This window comes from Panthera leo, chromosome A2 (genome assembly GCF_018350215.1).
Source record: "Panthera leo isolate Ple1 chromosome A2, P.leo_Ple1_pat1.1, whole genome shotgun sequence".
Lineage (NCBI taxonomy): Eukaryota > Metazoa > Chordata > Mammalia > Carnivora > Felidae > Panthera > Panthera leo.
The window spans coordinates 167,723,567-167,743,434 of NC_056680.1; the positions used below are offsets into that span (position 1 = coordinate 167,723,567).

At 53.9% G+C, this 19,868-nt stretch overlaps 1 protein-coding gene across 1 annotated transcript in view; it reads right to left on the reverse strand.

Annotated features, from left to right (window-relative positions):
• Positions 1 to 347: 347 nt before the first annotated feature.
• Positions 348 to 19,868, reverse strand: part of VIPR2 (vasoactive intestinal peptide receptor 2) — a 70,089-nt gene continuing 50,568 nt past the window's right edge. The window contains exons 6-13 of the mRNA XM_042927281.1: positions 14,595 to 14,736; positions 9,177 to 9,327; positions 8,439 to 8,499; positions 6,907 to 6,976; positions 6,309 to 6,400; positions 3,159 to 3,288; positions 3,044 to 3,085; positions 348 to 2,349 (exon numbers count right to left, since the gene is read on the reverse strand). Coding sequence (XP_042783215.1) covers positions 2,176 to 2,349; positions 3,044 to 3,085; positions 3,159 to 3,288; positions 6,309 to 6,400; positions 6,907 to 6,976; positions 8,439 to 8,499; positions 9,177 to 9,327; positions 14,595 to 14,736 — 862 coding nt within the window. The 3' untranslated portion in view covers positions 348 to 2,175. The remainder of the gene's footprint in view (positions 2,350 to 3,043; positions 3,086 to 3,158; positions 3,289 to 6,308; positions 6,401 to 6,906; positions 6,977 to 8,438; positions 8,500 to 9,176; positions 9,328 to 14,594; positions 14,737 to 19,868) is intronic.

The following is a 19,868-nucleotide window of genomic DNA, read 5'->3' on the forward strand; positions in this document are numbered from 1 at the left end:
CCGTCTCACCTGCTTCTAGTCTGGCCTCCTGCAGGTCTGAGCTCTAGCAGTGTGTGGCAGTCCTCCTGAAGGGAGGTGTCTGGGTGAGCAGGGAGTGTGCCAGAGCTAGGTTTTATTTGCCTGTGACATACGTGAGGCTTGGGGTCAGCGTGCAGATGCGCACACGTGCGTGCACACGTGTGTCGGCCCTGCCCCCAGTCAGCAGGTTCTCGGGTTCCTGTGTGTGTGCAGGGCCCTCACCCCCAGGGCTGCTGGGGCCACCGTAAGTCATGATGACCGTGGACCAGGATGCTCTAAGGAGGATGTCCTGGAAGGCGGCCTACGTGCCTTGGGGAAGGGTGGCTGTTTCCAGCGGCCGTGAAGGTGCCAATGCCTTCTCCTTTCCCTCCTCTATCAGAGCTCCGCTTTACGTGTGGATTTCCCCTGAAGGTGATGGTGCTCAGCTAAAAAGTGCAACCTCTCATCAGTGTGAGACCCGAGGACCACAGGACTTGCAGAGCGAGTCTACCAGCCTACAGATAGGAAATGGGGTTTTATTGAAGTTTCCACACGTGACTTGTGGGTGTTCCATACACATGGACAACATTTAAGACGACACATGTTGATTCTTAGCCCACCAGCTCCTGCTGTTAGTAAATATTCAATTTCCCGTCCCCCTTCCCGTTCCCAGGCAGGACAGACCGGTCGACGCCTCACTGGGCCTTGGCCATGCCGGCTGAGGAGAAGGTCCCTGGATGGCCAGTGCATGTCTAACCCCGGAGCATAGCCTGCGGCCCCACATAAGCCTGGGTCTGGCTCTCCGCTGGTCACGTGGACCCGGTTACAGTAAATCATCTGAGGTGGGGGCCCTGGCTCCAGGTGGCCTCTGAACACAGCCGCTCTGCGTCCCTGTCTGTCCAGGCCTTTTACACACACCAACTTGAGCTGCGGGACCCAAGACTAGCGGCTTCCACTCTGGCCCGCCCCCGTCTGCCCCACCCCACTCCCTGGCACCGGCCATCGAGGCCGTTGGCCCTGTGGCCTCGGTCTGTGGTGCCTCAGGAAGAAGACTTAGTGGCCTCATTTTGGGGGGGCAACGGTATCATAAAAAGGGTTGAGGAACTGAGCGCAGCAGCCGGATGGGGTTTGGGCAGAACGCCCGTCTATTGGGTGTGCAGGGTTAGGGCCGGGACAGTGTGGCCTCAGTCCGCTCGCTGACTTCCTGCTCCCTCTGTGGTTGCTCAGCCACCCAGACCTCCCTCCAAGTCTGTAGACATCAAGGGAACTGGAAGCTAGGACTGCTGCTTGTCAATTCTGGACAGAAGCGCTCGACACATTTTTATATTTTGTTAGACTAATTCTCCATTTAAACAGAAATGACTTCAAGATGATTTTCATTAAGAGGAGAATAGGATTCTGCTCCCACTAAATAAAATGCCTAGTGTCTCTGTCGCCCCGATGACCAGATCCCACAAGCCCAGCCTTCTCACTGCTCTTGGGGGAAGAGGCCTGAAGTGGCCTCATGAAGAGTCTGTTTCAGTGGTTGAGGGCCCCTCACAGAGCGCAGGTGCCCTCGAGGGGTGATGTGCCACCCCTCCTGCTATCGTCTGACAGCTGTCTCTGCACTTTCCTTGGGCCAGGCCGGCCGTCCTGGTGGACAAGCAGGGAGAGGAGGCCCTGGGGCAGGAGGGGAAAAGCAGGGGCGCCCAGCAGGGGCAGGTTCCACCTGGACTGGCCGGAGTCTCACAGAAATCCTCAAAGGGCTTCTGTGCATGAGTCCTGCAGACAAGAGGGCTGCCCAAGTGGGGACCGGCCAGTGGTGGGGGTCATGCAGAGGGAGGGCCCAGCCCCCAGGTCAGGCCACTGCCTCCTGCCCAGAACTGGCATCGAGATAAGAAAACCCCCTTGATTTCTTCCCATTACAGTTGGACCCGAGTTCTGGTCAGGGGCCGGCTCTGTCTCGCTGTTCTCTTTGAAAATGGGTCTATTTGGCCAGACGACATGGCCAGACGTCATGGCAAAATGACCTACCTGCTGGAGTTTAACACTAACTGGACTTAAGACCCAGTTACAGCGTAACCCAGTCCCGTGATGGGTGAGCAGAGGCCAGCCCCATCATGTTATGGAGGATTTCTCTACGGTGCTGGCTCCAGGGGAGGCCCGAGGGCTCTGGGGAGTCTGCAGCGTGGTGGCACGCTAGATGACCGAGGTCTCTGTCTGCAGGAAGGACGGGGCACAGGAGCCCCGGCGGAGCTGCAGGGCACTCTCCGAGCCGTTCCTCGAGACGGACGAGCCGTGGAACCTGTGGTCCCGGCCGCAGGGCTGGCTCGGACACCAGCCCCGCCACTTCCTCTTCAGCTCACTCTGCACCTGCGGCGGGGGCAAGGCAATGAGGAAGTGGGGGTCACACGGGGTGTGAGCTTGGAAACGTAAACTCGGGTGCCCTCGAGAGAGGCCCCCCCGGGCCGGGTCGGCCCCGACAGAAGGCGCCACCCCAACAGCGAGCTCCAGGAGGAGAGGTGACAAAACAGAAGGAACCGGGGATTTTCCTGACATCGGGTGGGGAGTCGGTACTCGGGAGCCCAGTGACAGAGGTGAAGGGTGTTTGAACTGATGAAAGGGAGAGGCATGTGGTGAGCAGGTACACAGAGCTGCAGGACAGGAAGGACGTGGGAAATGGCATTCAGCGGGCAGAGCAGGGCTCAGAGGGGCTCACGCATGGACGTTCTGATGAGATGTGGGCTGCGAACTCAGGGAGCAGGATTCTCATCTGTGTGTCCCTCCCTCCCCACTCGGCCCCATGTCCAGGGTCAAGGAGCAAGATGGCGACCGTGCAGAGTGGCAGGGTCCCTCCCAACCACCCAGCCGGAGAGCCTTCCCGAGCAGGGCCGGGGGAGGCCAGGGCGACCGGCACTGCTGGTGTGGAGAGAAGGAGGCGGCCGTGGCCGTCTGGGGCACTGGGGCTGCCCGACAGCAGACCTGGACCCTCGTTCAGGTGGGGGGGGGGGGCACATGAGGAAATCCCGCACAAGCTGAATGTCACCTGCTGTGACAGGGCACGTACTTCACTGTTGAGAAAACAGTAGAGAACCGCCACCACCAGGCCCTGAAAATGAGAAAGGGTCGTCAGAGGCCACTCGCCAAGCTGGGGGGAGGGCACGGTCCCTTCCCAGGTGTACCTGAAACGATCCGATGCACAGTTCAAACAGTATCTGGTATTTGGAGGAGATGCCGATAGGAAACACGGCAAACACCATATAGTGCACTCCAAACAGGGGGATGAGCAGCAGAGTGGACTTGGTCAGCCTCCTGCACCGAAGAGAAGGGCGCGAGCTCAGGCCTGTGCCGGCACGTGCACGCAGGCCCACGGCCAGGGCCTCCCCCGTCTGGGCCTCGTATCTCACGGATTTAAGCGACACCCCCGCCCCCGCCACGGTCAGGGTGTGCCAACGTGGGGAGGAAAACGAGCACGCCCGGGCAAGTTCTGAGACGATGTCCCACGAGTTCGCCAACTGCGACGCCGGCCTGAGGGGCCTTAGTGCCCCGGGGTCGGGGCCCATCACCAGCACCTGAAGGGCAGAGTTTTACTCTGGGATCAGAAGAGCAGACTCAGCAGGGGTGCAGCTGAGCGCAACGTGTGGCAGCAGGGCGGCGACCCACGCTCTGGGTCCCACGCGTTCTGTGGAGCACGTGCAGACCCTCTGTCCGTCACATTCCCGCCCTCCCCGGTCAGGTCAGAAAGCAGATCTTCCGCTCACTGCATCACGCGCTGGGCTCGCTCTGCCCTCCCCACAGCTGCACCTGTTGTCTGTGTCCCCGTCCCCATCCCCTGAGCGAATACAGCCTCTGTCTCCAAGCCAGTGCTTCTGGAGCCTCAGCCGCACCAGAGCCACCCGGAGGGCCAGCTCCACCTTCGGGCTGCCGGCTCTGAGGTCTGGGGTGTCATCTGAGAATCCGCATTTCTATCAGATTCCCAGAGGTGCCACGGCTGCTGACTGGGAACCCTGCTTTGAGAACCACTGCTCTGAGCCGGGAACTCTCACCACAGCACGTGACCATCATGCAGGGATTCAAACAGCTCAGTCCAGCCTCCTCACTCCTATTAAATCAGGTCTCTGTGGGCAGCACTGGCCCTGGCAGTTCTGGCTGGTTCCAGCGTGTGGCCAAATTTGACCCTTGCAGCTCCAACAAGGTCTGTGTCAGGAGCATTGGGGTCAAGTCGGGGCTGGTCAAGAATGAGGGTCTTGGCCCCAGGCCAGTCAGGCCACCTGGTGATGTGCGTGCAGGTCAAGACGCCCTAATGAACACCCTGCAGCCTCATGCTGAGGGAGATGAGGGAGGAGGCCCCCCCTCCCCCCGACCTTCTCTAGTTCGTTGACCTTACCCAATGCTTAGAAAAAGTCATGAATTTCTTTACGTATTTTTGAGGCACATGCTTCAAAGCTAGCACCTAGAGCCTGGGATGTAAGTTCTGGAAGTTTCCATCTCTTCTGATTTCCCTCACAACAAAATACCACGTCCTGTGGCATTTACAAAAAGCAGGGTGTCTCTTATTTCATGCAATCTGCACAAACCCCAGAAGCCCGGGGTATGACCTAAGCCTCGTCGCAGAGGATGGCCCATCAGCAAGAATTGCCCCTTCACAGCCCCAGACGTCTAACCTTACAAGGTTGCTGCCCTTAACACCTCGGTTCAGCATTAGCCTGTGGACAGAAGGCGGGGCTGTGTGGGGGCCTGTGTCCTTCAGTTCACTGTGAGACGGGAGCCTGTCTGAACGCCCTCCTGTACTATGCACCTTGGCAGCTTGCTATGATGCTTGTCTCTGGAGGGACTTCCAGCGAGGCTGGTCCTGTTCTGTTACTGCTACTGTTGTAACAATAGTTACAGAGAAGAGACATCAACATACAACCACAGGTCAGCGTCACAGACATGCTCTGCCTTTTTTGCTATCCTGGAAAAAGAACAGATTCTATCTCCCTACTTATTTTTGTTTGTAAAATACAAGCAAGTATCTCTAAGACCTACCTAATGAACACTCCCAAAGAACCCGCAGAAAAGGTCAGCAGGGGAGCTAGACCAGACTGTCCCCAAATCAAAATTTCAGTTTCCAGGGCAACCGAGAACAGTCCCAGCCCTGAGCTGCAAGTGTGGGTGGGCTCCAGGACCTCCAGGTTTATCCTTCGTGGTTCGATGTGGGATCCCATCTCTAGGTCTGGCCTTTTATGCAGCCTCCTCTGACGGGCCAGGCAGAAGGAACCAAGCGGTTCCTTGGATTTCACGTGCCCCGGGGCACAAGCAGATGTATCTGTTTACCAGACTTCCCCACAATACTTACTAGTGCCGGGGACTAAATGTCTTTAAAATATTAACTCAGTTAATCTTCATACCTTAGTGACAATTACTATTATTTCCACTTTACAGATGAGGAAACTGAGGCAGAGAGCAGTGGAGTCACATCCCAAGGCCTCTGGCTGGTATGTAAACCCAGCACCGGGCCTCTGACCACGAGAGATGCTGCCTGTCTGGCTTCTAGGTCCACTCCTGTTGTCTGAAGGGTGGAGAGGAAGGAGACACTGCGTGGGGCCACCCCCGGCCACTAGTCAGATAACCTGCCCAGGGTCACGCAGCTCTGGGTGGCTGAGATTCCAGACCTGGTCTACCTGATCCTGAGGCTCCCACGGGCTGGACCAACCACTCCACACCAGTGTCCACTTTATAACAGAGATGCGGGCTTTACTTTTTCTTTATAAATTCTTGATAGAAATTTATAGAAGAATCTTTACGTTCTTTTATAGTCTTCAGGCCCTCATTAATTAGCTGGATGACTGTGGGTGAGTCACTTAGCCTCTGCTCTCTTCCCCAAGATGATTACCATCTTCATGTAATTACTCAGCCAATAAACGTGAGTTACTATGAGGCCCAAGCCTGGCATTAGGGGCCAGCGTGAACCGCGTGGTCTGATGGGGAGGAAGAATTAAGCATAAAACACAAATAATGTGTGGCCAAGGAGAACAGGCAGATTACAAAACGGAAAAGTGGGCAAATGCTTCGGTAAGCAAGCTCACTAGAGGATATCCATGCAGAAATGAAAGACGGAGGCTAGCCCCGAATAATAACCATGGCACCATGGCAACCGCCCCCCCCCCCCCCCTTAGAGAAGACACTGCTGAATTAGCCACGAGCACAGTCCTGCCCCTGAAGGGGGAGAACCTGGGCCATTTCTTGGTGCACAGACCCAGGACCCTAGTGTCTCTGCTCTCCATACATGCCCATCCTCCCCACTCTCGGTTTCCAGGCAGCTCAGCCCTTGGACCCACACACATACTCACCTATACTGTGACTGGTCATTGCCGCCGACGTCTGGGGACGTCAACTTCTGGAGTAAAATCCGTATAATACTAACAAAAAGGACAAAATTGACCTGCACAAATAGAGACAACATGTGGTATGTGAGGTGGGTGTGGCCAGGATGTGTCAGCCCCCCTGGGTTGTCTCCTCGCCTGGGACAGAGCTCCAGGCACCTGTCACAGAAGCTCAGGAGCCCTGCCCAGCCTGGGTCTCCCCCAAAGTTGCAGCCTTGTCTCTTGACTGCCTCGTGTCTCACAAGTGAATTTGAGATGTGAGATGTTAAAGGGAAAAGCAAGTGAGCCCTAACATTGTGACCTGGTGACTGTGACTCCCACAGGTCTCCTTCGCCACAGGGGAACGCGCAGCTCTCTCCGCTGCCCCCGCCCTCACTGAGATCTCATCCTGAAGGGGGGCGAGTCCACCTCTGCGACTGCGGGAAGGGGCCGGGCCACTTGTGTGTGGTTCTCCAAGACCGAGTAGAACAGGGCTATTTATATTCAGTACAGGGAAAGGGGCTCCTTCTCTGCCCAAATGTGCAACCCAAGGGATAACTCATGTTTCGATACCGGAATTACTTACTATAATAGATATTAAAATTGGTGTTCGTATAACCCACCAGGGAACACTGTGGTCATTGGTATCCCAGCAACTATTGAAAAGAGAGAAGGAAAATCATGTTACCTCTGATTCATCCACAAACCAAGCACACAAGGGTCCGTGCACTGCCTGTGGCCTCGCCCCTGACGCGTAGCTCGTGTTCATGCCAGCCAACATCAGAAAAGGGAAGTTTCTCTCCCGAAAATTAATTTCCTCTCACCTCCCAAATGTTTTGTATTTGTATCTTTCTTAAGTTTATTTTTGAGAGAGAGAGAGAGAGAAATAATGATTGGAAGGGTGACAGAGAGAGGGAGACACAGAATCTGAAACAGGCTCCAGGCTCTGAGCTGTCGGCACAGAGCCCAACGTGGGGCTCGAGCTCCCCAACTGCGAGATCACGACCTGAGCCGAAGTCAGATGCTCAACTCAAGCCCCCCAGGCGCCCCTGTATTTGTATCTTGAATGAAGGGTCAAATTGCCTCTGGAACAACTGAGGCAGGCACAGCTAGGAGTGTCTGTCTAGCAGGGTGTCTCCATTCTCGGTCTTCAGCGTAAGGGTGGTCCCCAGTAGGAACTAGGATGGGGTGCTTGCAAGTGTCTCCATTATTCCGTCTGTTACCCACACCCCCACAGTGGGGCTTTGCAGCCCCTCCCAGCAAGGGCAGAGACCAATCCATGCCTCTGAATCTTAGCTGGTTTTGGCAGTAGGATGTGGAGCTCTTGGAACCTGCAGGATAGAAAGGAGCCTTCCGGCTGGTGCTGCCTCAGACTTGCCAGCTCTCGGCCAACCCGGCAGGTGCCCGTGGTGTGTGAGCAAGCCGGGTTGAGGCCAGAAGAATGCCATGTGCACAGAAACACACCATGTAAACCGTGATTATGTAAGCCACTGAGTTTCAGGGCGGTTTGTTACCGGGAGTAGATAAGTGGTAAACCCTGACAACCCTTTATGAGGCACAACATTCATGGGGGGGGGGGGGGCTGGTGGCACCTGAGTGTGGGGCCATGATCCAGCTCACTATGTATGTGAAACAGAGGAACTTTGGGCCCTGCTCACGCTGCATTTTAGAGAACAACTATCTCAGAGAGCTGCACTCCCGCTGGCCATTTCAACCTGGTCTTCAACTGGTCACCTCTCCATACTTGGCTCCGGGCAAACAGCGCCTGCGTTTTGCTTGGTTCCCTTTTGTGAACACTGCTTCTCCTACCTGATGCTCCTCCCCTCTCTGCCTGCATTATCCCAACCCCAGCTTCGCGCAGGACCTGGTTCAGTTCCCATCCCTCACACGCATCTTCTCCAAACACTCCCGCCCCAAACAATTCCTCCCTTGTGAAGGTCAAGGTCTTCCCCATGTTCAAATGTTCAAATGATGGCCGCGTTACTCTCCGCGTGGCTGCCACTGCAAACGCAAACCTGCCTTCCAAGCAGATAATAAGCTGCTTTCTAGTTTCCAAAGACGTAAAACGATGCCAGCAAGTAGCCAGCATAGCTCAAGAGGTATGAACACAGCACTCACCCTGTGTCTTCTAAGGAGAGCCTGGCCGCGGTCCATGCGCCTGTGCAGATGGTGGGGATGCCTGCAGAAAGACACCAGATTCCCCCCAACCCCGCGCTAGTTAGCAGCTGTGCGCCCTCCTTCACCAGAGTCGGCAAGGACAAGGGCTTTCTGACGGAAAGATCAAGCGGAAACGCTTCAGAAGCACACAGAAGTTTATGCTCATGCCATACAAAGCAGTGGCGATACACATGTGTTTGAAAGCTGGAGCTTCTCTGGGTGGAATGCGTCATGGTGCATCGTGAGTGTGGTCACTGTGGGCTGGAGTGTGGCAATGATCGCAAGAGGTGACCCTCGCTGTGAACGTGGGTGTCTCGTGGCTTCACAGCCCTTCCAGTCCCGACTAGTGGAGGCTCCTGCCACCTGGCATGTCATTGGGACCTCCTGGTAGAGGGCTTTCTCCTCCAAGGCCCTTCTTTCTGACTTTCCCACCACTGGGGGAGCCCCAGGAGTGGGAGCTTAGAATAGCTTCAAACCAGGTTCCTGATCCCCAGAAATATGCAGGTGTTGTCTCCAGGAACCTAGTCACCCGAGAAAAGCCCGTCCTAATAGGACCTGAAGAGCATCGTACAGGGGCAGGAAAGGGTTTTCTGAACTGAGAGGTCTGCGTTTATAGATGAGAGGGGCAGGAACAGAGGCCCGGAGGGTTGCTGGGTGGGAGACAGGGTGTCGGCCACACACGGGGAGGACAGTCCTTACCCCATCCGATTAGGAGATAGGCCACGAAGCGTCGGCCGGGGGAAAATATGGCCACCAGGAGGGTGTGCAGGTACAGCCCCTCCACCAGCAGCCAGTAGAAGTTCGCCATGATGCAGTACTGGAAAAGCACCAGGCTCAGCTTGCAGCCGACCTGGAAAGTCACGGACAGAGCAAGAGAACATGTTCAGGCCATGGTAAGACAGCTCACGGTGGGCAGAAGTGCTCCAGGGCACAAGCAGGCACACGTTTGTGTGACGAGCTGAGGACACCAGCACAGCAGTGTTAGAGTGAGGCCCCTGGCGTCCACAGCCCTGGGACCCAGAACTTGCTGGAAGAGAAACACGGGCAGGAGGCAGATGTCCACAGACGCCTCTGAAGGCAGCGAGCTGTGGGACTGTGGCAGTGAGCACACCCGCCTGTGCCCCCTGCCCCCCCACCCTCTGCTCACCTACCTGCCCCGCTCGTCCTCACCACCCACTTGAGAGGAGACAGAAAAGTAAAGGGCAAAACAAGGGAATCCAGCAAGCCCTCACGTCCCCAGGCATTTTGAAAGAGGTTCTCTGGGAACAACCACACAGCATATAAAATAAATGTATTTTAACCTCTCAGACCTTCACATGAACGTACGGGTGTTTTAGCCTCTTGAGCAAATATGAAATTGAGGCTTTTAGTCAGTAAGTTTGTTCAAGTGTACTAAAATGATCAGGACTTCATTTCTATTCTTCTATATCTCTGCTGCCTCCCCTCCCGAATACATATGTATCCAGGTGCGACGGAGATGCACGCATACTTCCACGTGCTTATATGTATGTGTGGGTATATTTGATATATGCGTGAGTATGGCTCTATAGATGTGGATATGCTCACATACATGTGGATATACCGAGACACGCGGATGTTCTGTAGAGGAATATGCAGGTGGACACACATGTGAGGTAGATACACGTGTGCGTATGTGGATATACTGACATGCTGACCTGTGTATTTGGGGGCTGATGTGCTTACAGGAAACTCACGGTAGCCCTTCCAAGCTGGTGCCTGGGGCTGATGGGAGCGTTAACCAGGTGGCCCACTGAAGATGCCCCTGCACTCTCTCCGGTATTCCCACCCTGACCCTGTTCCGGTCTCTCTTTCCTAAGTAGGGCAAGGCTCAGCTTATCTTTGTAAGGTGCTGCACGGAGAGTAGTTGCGGCTAGTTGAGGCTGAGGGCCAGATGCCCGCAGGGCCGGGAGCAGGGCTGGCACGTGGAAACCACCCACAGAATGTCATGACCCGGGTGCTGTGAGCGGAGAGGCGCATGTGGGGACGCAAGTACGGGAGCAGGGAAACTAACCGAAGTGAACTTGTGACTTCGTGCCACAGAAGTGCGTGTTCCGCGCCCACCAGACGGCAAAGCTCTGAAAAGCTGCACGTCATTGACCTCTGGGAAAGCCAAGCGGCAATGTTTGTTTCAGTTTTTAAATACACGTGCCCTCTGGTCCGCGGTCCCTCGTGACTTCCTTCTGAGGGAAGAACACGGTGCATGAAGACACGTGTGCACTGACGTCTGTGGTGCTTGTAACTGGTGGGACGATGAAATAAGGTCACGTCCACACGCTACACTATTGTGCCACCATTCGATGTGACACACCAGGGGACTTGGAGTGTTGCCATGGTGTCCTGCCGCTTGAGGAAGAGAGACGCAGGAAAAGCCTGTTTAACTTGACTCCATTGTCTTGGTAAAACAGCGAAAACGCCGTCTCTGCCTTTCTTCTCATTTGTTCCTTGACCATCATGTACGGACAGGAGGTCTGCAGTGACAAGCTCTCTGCTGACCTCCCCTTCCTGGGTGGTGGTTTCAAACTGCATCCCTCAGGGCAGAGAGCATGGCAGGACCGCCTCCGGGACCCGCTGCAGCCCGGACAACACACACACACACACACACACACACACACACACACACAGGTGCATGGGCCAAGGCCCGTCCCCTGGTCCCGGAGACTCCCACCAGTGTGCATGGCTGGAGTCAAGGGGAGCAAGCCGGGGGCTCCTGCTGAGGGTCAGCGTCCAGGCACCCACCTGGTGTTCATTGTCTCTAGACTAGACTATGCCTTTCCAGAGGCCAGACAATCGCCAGGCAAAGCCGTGCAGAGAAGGAGGCCGTGTGTGCGGAGCTGGGCGGTGGTAGGGTGGTAGGGTGGTAGGGAACTGGAGGTGGGGCACTGCCCCCTGTTTGGCTTTATGATAGAACACAAGGCACTTGGCCTCGAGGCCCAACTCCCTGGAGAGAACAGGAAAAGCTGAACCCATGTCCAGGTTGTCAAAGGTAAGAGTGAGTAACACACCTCACCGTGCAGAAATGTAAGGCGTGTCCCTAGTCCCTGGGAGACTTATGGCATCTGTAGTTGTTGGTTAAAAACACCAAAAAAAGAGGCTATTTAAATGTGTGAAAACACCATGAAGCAGAGGGCTACGGGGTGAACGTGGCCCTTGGCGCATATGTGGGCCTGGCACGGCAAGCGACAGAGCTGTGTGCCTGTGGTGATGTCCCCTTGTGCAGCTTCACACGTGTCCTGTGTCACAGCAGTGCCACACTAGAGGATGTGGGGCTCCCACCGCACCACGCAAAGCCCAGACCAGCAGTCCTTTCAAGCACAGATCCGAACGCGGACAGAATAAAGTCCGAAGGTACATGTGTGTTCCTGTGTGTGTGAGTCCCCCTGTGGGTGCACCCATGCTTGTGACTGTGTGTGTGCACCTGTGTCTGCACACCAGTACCTGTGTTCATGCAGGTGTGTACCTCTGTGAGCATGCATGTATATGTTTGCATGCATGTGCGTGTGCACACTCTCACTCACTCCCTTCCTCCTGACCCCGGCCATTCTGACCTGGGCCGTGGACTGGCACAGCCACTCGGGGGGCCCAGGAGCCTCCATGACGTGCAGACGCTCAGCCTCCAGCCTGAGTCTGTGCCTCCCATCCTATCCTCAGCCCCCCCTGGGGCAGCAGGCAGCGGCCAGGTCAGAACTTAGCTCTGGGCTGGGTGCATCCCTGTTCAGATGTTATGGCTTCATTGCAGAGCTCATAGTTGCCATGTACGTCCCGACCCAAGCCCTCCCTGGGGCAGGCTGCACTCAGGCTCTCAGGGAGCACCTTGGAAAGCCCGAGGGTGGGTTTTTGAGAATCCTTGTCAACTACACATGCCATCTGTTCTGGTCTCAGTGCGAATAGACTGCCTGTTCCAGCCCCCTCGGCAGCCAGGAGGAGACACACTGAGCCCAGGGGTCACTGTTACGTCCAGGGTGTGTACAGAGAGGGGCCGGTGGAGGGAGAAGCCTTCTCTTGGAAGGAAACAGACTCTGTCGGGTTCCCGGTCCTGCAAATGTCTTGAGAAACAGACTCCTGGACCTATGTGGAGGAGATGTGCCCTGGGTTCGTCCTGGGAGCATAATGTTGGTTTGATCAAACCCAGCTGAGAACAAAAACGTCCACACAAATGCAACTGTAAGAAAAGGTGTTTTTTCTGTGCCTCATGCTGCGGGCTGACTGCATCTCTGACTAACTTACGCAAAACCTCCAATTCTCTGGGCACAATAAGAAGGAAGACGCAGTCCTCCTTCTCTCCTGCCTTCTTTCCTCTGTTGGCACACAGCTCAGTGGCACCGTGCTGGAGGGGTGCAGCTGGGGACTGGGCAGGGGGACCCTGTCCCCGCTCCCCCCTTCTCACACTTCAGTCCTCAGACCTGGATCCTTGGGGGATCTTTAATGCCAGAGCGTGCTGTGCCCCTGCGGCTTGAGCCCTGCCTGCGGCCCCATCGAGTCCACCCGGCTGCTGGGCTTCCCTCAGCCTGTGTCCTCATTCACAAATTGCTCTCTGGAAGGTCACTGGGCACTCACCCTCGGTGTCCGTGCAAAGAGCCTTGTCCTCTAAGACTCTCGAGAAATGGCTGGCCGAGGCCCCAAGTGTTGGGCATGGCGGAGGGGTCTGTGATTCCCAGTGTAGGGGCAGGCGGGGAGCGGTGGGCAATGGCAGGGCACTTGCTCCCTCCGGTCCCCGTCACTCACTCCCCTGCCCCTCAGGAGCCCACCAGGTCTTGTCTATGTGTCTGGGAGCACGGCCCCGGGCTGGACGCCCCACCAGGGCCCAGTCCTTTAATAAGAAGCAGAGGAAGGAGGGCTTCTTCCAGCAGAGCCTTGAGGCCCCCCAGAGAAGAGAGTGGAGGTTTCTCAGCAAGAGGAGAGCCCGGACTGGCTTTGGGGCTCACCCCTTGTCACCTACGTGGGAGATCCCATGGTGGGGCGTGAGCCCCAGGGGCCCTGATGTGCCCTCAGGGGTGGGAGTTTGCTAGGTGAAGGATCTTGTGTTAATTTTATTATTACAGCAAACTCCTTTTATTAACTCAGTCCAAGTGTGTTATGAGCTGATTATCCCCAGAAATACGTTCACCTGCAGCCTCGGAAACAGCTGATGTTCTGTGATGTTACAAAAGGCTTCACTGTCTTACAACTAATTCCAACCTGTTCAGTCCAGAGCCACAGTGCCACGCAGATGAGTCCATCTGCTTGGAACTCGCGAGGAGAGCCGGCATGCTGGCTCCTTAGGAAGACAGGGGCCAGCCTCAGAGCCTGCGGTCAAATCCAGACTGAGGCACCGGAGCCCAAGGCCCTGAGGACACTGCATTGTGCGGCCGCAGAGGAAACTCAGTGGAGGGACTTGCGTATCGGAGGGCACAGCAAATGCACCAAGCACTAAAGGCCCGCCAACACCCACCACGAACACAGCCAGGGGCGAAGAGCGGCACCAGTGGTGTGCATTTCTAGAAATCATTGGCACGGCCTCCCTTGTATCAAAGAGCTGGGCCCAGGCATACTCACAGATGCGCACTGGGCTCCTAGCAAGTGCTGCAGGAGGGAGTTCATTCACCACACAGGCGACTTCCTCCCAGCAACCCATGGAAGCATCTATGCTCATAATCTGGGAGATTTGGGGTGAAAATAATGGCGTTGTGCATCTGCATCAGGTTTTCTAGCCCAGAGCGGCTGCTGATCACTGGAGGCAGTGCCCTTGTGTTGTTCTGCCTCTGCCTGGGCTTCAGTGCTCAAGGCCCGTGACCTCCAGCCTCTGGAGGTGCCTGGGACATTGCGGGTGCCTTTGTCATTGCAGGTGAGACAAAGGTGAGTGTGCCTTTGTCTCACCTGCCCACCTGGACCTGCTCTGAGCCCCAGCCTCTTGGCCGGGCCCCTGCGCTTCTCGGGCCTGACCCCTTGCCCTCACCAGTGCCTCAGAGACCCCTGTGTGCTGGCTATGGGACTTCATCACAGCGTGAGCTGGGGACAGAGACAAAGGGGTGGGGCAGTAAGGAGGCAAGGGCTCTGGGGCCGTTCACAAAGGCCACCCTCCCCTCAGTGACAGGATCCTGCTCACAGGGATAGCCTTACCCAGGAGGATGGCTGGTCAGGGCAGTGCAGCGTGCCTGAGCTGGAGTACAGAATATCGTCCTTGACCAACACTGAGATGGCTCTTAGGATGAAGGAGAGGAACAGGTTCAGGTGGATGTAGTTCCGGGTACAATGCAGCTTCCTGTGGTGGGGAAGGCAGGGATGAGGGTGGGGGAGGCAGGGATGAGGGGTGGGAGAGGCAGGGATGAGGGGTGGGAGAGGCAGGGATGAGGGGTGGGAGAGGCAGGGATGAGGGGTGGGAGAGGCAGGGATGAAGAGTGGGAGAGGCAGGGATGAGGGGTGGGGGAGGCAGGGATGAGGGGTGGGGGAGGCAGGGATGAGGGGTGGGAGAGGCAGGGATGAGGGGTGGGAGAGGCAGGGATGAGGGGTGGGAGAGGCAGGGATGAAGAGTGGGAGAGGCAGGGATGAGGGGTGGGGGAGGCAGGGATGAGGGGTGGGGGAGGCAGGGATGAGGGGTGGGAGGCAGGGATGGGTGGGGGGAGGGTTAGATAATCAAACTCGGATGTTGTGAACACATTAACAATTACCTATGTGGCTTTAATCTTAAGGTTTTCTTCTTTTTGTATGGAAGTTACTGTTCCTTACTGTATATTTGGGATGTTTTCAGTTTTGCATTATGGTAACTATTTTTCTACATCAAGCTTTTCCTTTATTTTTGATGAGCTCCTTAGGCTGGGGTTGTGAAATAGGATTTCAGGATAACACTGTAAAGCAAACGGTGCTGAGTCCGGAGCCTGCAATGGCGTGTGCCCCCTTCCAGCCGCCAAGACCCCACCTCCTCACAGCCAATTTCCTGCGAGGCCCATAGCAGTGCTGCCTTGGAACTCAACTTTAATGATACCTTGCTTCTCTAAAAAGTGCTCGGAACATTTTGTTTCTAATTCTCTTGTACCACTTAAATTCTGCTCTGGAGAACACTTGTTTGGGCATTTGATTTGCCGTGGACTTTTAATTCAGAGCCCTCAGGAAGCAAGCTTCACACAAGCGCGCTCCCACAGTCACTACTAGATCTTTAGGGTTAAGTAAAGGTGCCATTTTTTGAAGGACATTAGAAAACACACCACAGAAGTCTTGCACGAGAGGCTGGAAAGAAGCAGCTTATCTGACCACCTCCCCCCAGGGGGTCAGTGTGATTTCAGAAAGCCACCTGAGGACTCAGGATTGTGGCCAGAGTGGCCAGGACCTAGAGGGCCAAGACCCAGGTGAGAAGGGAGACACCGAGATGCACCCTACGTCCTCCCTCCGCCTCGGGTCTCCTCATGTGAGGCAGCTACCCACACAAGGTGTGCCGGGCTGGGTGAGAGGCCAAGGGATGAGGCCAAAGCAGTGGCTAAGGAAGTAAGGCTGGGAAGAAATGTTAGCAATCCCTCGCACTGAGCAACGGCTACTGGGATTCAGGGTCTGCAGGAACAGAGGTGCTCCTGGGCTTTAATTAGAAACCCCGGAAGAGCTATGGTCTAGGAACTATGACAAACCAGAAACAACAGACTTCCCAAAGCTTGAGACATGGTCTCAAATCAGCTCAACCCCCGAGTGGCTCAGGGTGATCTGCCCATCTTGCTAGAAAAATTAAATCCTCTCTGTAGCAAGATATCACCCAAAGCCTCTACAATTTAATTATTTGTAATTTCAAAAATGAATTACAAGGCGTGCCGGGAACAGGAGCTAATGATCAAATTCAACAAAACCCCCAGGGAATAGAAGGAGATTCAGATACTGGCATTTTAAGACATGCACTGTCTTGCTCAGATTTACATAGTCAAAAAAACTGATGAAGAGGTAGAGAATTGTATTAAAGAACGGAATTGATTATAACAATCAAATGGAACACTGAAAACTCAGAAAGAACCCTGAAATGAACAAATAGCTGAGTCTGATGTTAGATCAGACGTAGTACATGAGAATACTCTGAATTAGAAAACATATCAGTGGAGTAAGTACAGATTAAAGCACAGACAAAATGAGGGAAAGCACAGAAAAAGTGTAGGAAATATAAGGGAAAATGGTGAAAACCCCGAACCCATGACAATACGGTTTGGGAAGAAACAGGAGACAAAAAAGGAAGAAGCAATATTTAAAGAATACTAGGTAAGAATTTTGGGAAACTAGTAAAACCCAGTAACAGATTAAAGGAATGTTATTAACCCCGAGAAGGAGAAATACCAAGGAAACTGCATTAAGTCCCATGATGGTGCAGCTGCTGAAAACCCGAGACCAAACAAAACCCTCGAGGCGTCCGGGGAAAACGACGCATCCCTTCAGTGCAGCAGCAGTGAGACTGGCAGCTGACTTTAAAAAGAAAAACGAGGCTCATGTTTAATGTGATGACAGAAAATAGTTGCCGATAAGGAATTCAACACTCTTGAAAATATTCTCAAATGAAGGCAAAATTAAGGCGATCTCAGGCAATCAAAAACCATGAGGAGTCATTGCTGGCAGGCCTGTGCTGACAGATACTGAAGGGGGTCGTCAGGCAGAAGGGGAAGGACCCCAGGTGGGGACACGAAATACAGGAAGGAACTCGGGGAAGATGAAGACGTCTCTAAATAGATACTGACTCTAAATGGCGGCAACTATAATGACCTATGGCCTTAAAATAGACGTCGGATTAAAATACAGCACAAAACACAAAAGGCATGGGTGGGGGTAAGTGGAATTAAAATGTTGTAAAGTCTCGAATTGATGGGGAAGTGGTAAAAATAGCAATTGAAGGTTAACTCCTAGGAGACAAGGATGCGTGTTGCAATTTTGGGGTGATGCCTAGAAGAAGAACAGAATGTATAACAATCTTAAAGGGAAAAATTAATAAAAATATTCAACAAATTAAAAGAAATAGGTAATGCGTGTGAAAGCCTGCTCCTCGCGGGAACAGATCTCCTGAAAAGCGGCCCCTTTGCCCCACGTTGTCCTGTGCCCACTGCCCCTCGGGCTGGCTGCATTCACTCATCTCTCAAACCACCGTTCTCTCTTCCCTTCCCTTCCCTTCCCTTCCCTTCCCTTCCCTTCCCTTCCCTTCCCTCCCCTCCCCTTCCTTCCCCTCCCCTCCCCTCCTTTCCCCTCTTCCCCTCCCTTCCCTCCCCTCCCTTCCCCTTCCTTCCTTTCCCTTCCCCTCCCCTCCTCTCATTCCCTCCCCCTCCCCTCCCCTTCCCTTCCCCTCCCCTCCCCCCCTTCTCTCCTTCCCTCTCCTTCCCTTCCCCTCTCCTCTCCTCTCCTCTCCTCTCCTCTCCTCTCCTCTCCTCTCCTCTCCTCTCCTCTTCTTTTATCTCCTTCTCTCTCTCACCCATGACTTTCCCCTGAGTGCAGTGGGGGGTTTATCGCTGTCACTCAGAGATGAACACACACTAAATCCAAATAAATCACATTTGCTGAGTTTCTTAGCTGAGTCCTTTACCCCTCAGCGCTCAGTGTAACATTTCACTTCCGAGTATGGATCTGCACTGGATGAAGGGTGGAGCGGAGACCGTGGCCTCCAGAGAAGCCGCGCTGGAGCCCGCTAAGGCTCAGCGGCTAGAACGGAACCCCAACAACTCCCGAGGGTGGAGGGAGGGGCGGGCGGTGGCGCATCTGTCCAGTTCTGCAAGCTGGGTGCTCGGCACCTCTGTGGGCTGCCCTCCTCTCGCGGGTAGGACGGGGACAGCAGTGGCACTTCCCTGCCTGAGCTAACGTAAGGACTGAGTTAATAAACACCTATAGAGTGTGTGGTGTGGTCTGTGTTAGCAACCGGCGCGGTTACTCCTGGGCTCTTGGGATTGGAGCTGCTTTGTCAAGTGCCTGGACCTCACACGCACTCAAAGATGGTGGCTGCGACGACCACCCAGCGAATCCCACGCAAAACTAGGTCGTGTGTTTGTTGTTCAAGTCTATGCTGCACTTTGGACCTGGCGTAGGAGATACGTCACGCCGTTTCTGTGTGTGTAAAAGAAGAACGTGGTTACTTCATGCTTTCTTAGCTACGAGGCCACTATGAACAGCAAGTGTTCCACGACTGTAAGTAATTCTGTTTCCTGAGTGGTATTACTGGGTTGGAAATGGAGTTATTTTTACAGTCGGGAGTTTGAAATCGACACTTGTGGCATGGGACACATAAGCACAGCTGACAGATGGAGGCAGCAGCGTAAGCGCCTCTGTGGCCCAAGGTGGAGGCGGACCTGAGGGCTTGCACATCAGCTCTGGACACTTTTCCTGGCGGCCGTGACACTCCGAACCAGCAGCAGAATGACACCGAAGCAGACATGTCCTTTCCTAACCAAGTGTCACCAGTGGGTGACTAACGAGGTCCATGTATAAAAGTCTGTTTGATACTCATGATGCCATCTGAGATTCTCTTAAGGACCCACATCCACATTTGCAAAACTTCCAAAATGCCATTAGGCTGGCTAATTCAGTATGTCATGTATCACAAATCTGAGAGAAATCGCCAATGCCACGGATACGGATTGTTCAACATGGGAACTCTTTAAACATAAGCTGAAATTCCTCTAGTTCAAGTTACCCTTATCGAGTCACCAGCTTACCTCCCTACATTTTTCCTTTCTTTTTCTTTAATCTTTAACCATTTGAAGATTTAAAAATACATAATAAAATACGAAAGATAGAACAGATATCAATGTTGCACCAGAGTTGTTCCTTTTCTTTTCAGAACTAGAATATGATGGTGACTACCCCACACGGTTCTGGATTAAAGGTACTGACGTACTCTTTCTGAGAATTACTACCCTCTAGATATGTTTGAGATGCCTGAAAAAAATAAACGACTTTATTACATTTGAAGGGATTCTCAACTGCGTTCTTCATCAGTTTTCACTTGTTTACTTCCAAGTATGGATCTCCTAATGGGCTGTCTGTTAGTTTCTAAAATATTCCATTTGTTTTATCTTTGATTTTATCTGAATACTGGCCAACGTTTGAACTAATTTGTGTGAAGATAAATAAGATTAAATCCTTGTTAAAATAAGTGGGATATCATCCAGTTTATTTAGTGCTAGTGATACTCAAGCTTTTCAAGCCAGAAGTTTCTGTTCTGAAACCAAAGCCTCTAACTCTAACCCTGACCAACCAGCTGTATACAGTGTATGTTGTTAGTTACTGAAAAGACCTACCAGCGGTTCAGGTCGGGGGGAACTCTAACCTCACCAGCATATGAATAACGCAAAATTTAGAGTGCTGACTGCATGCCACAGAGCTTCACTAGCACCCACACTTTACAGGTCATAGACAAGTTAAGTAATTTGTCCAAGGTCATACAGCTACTAA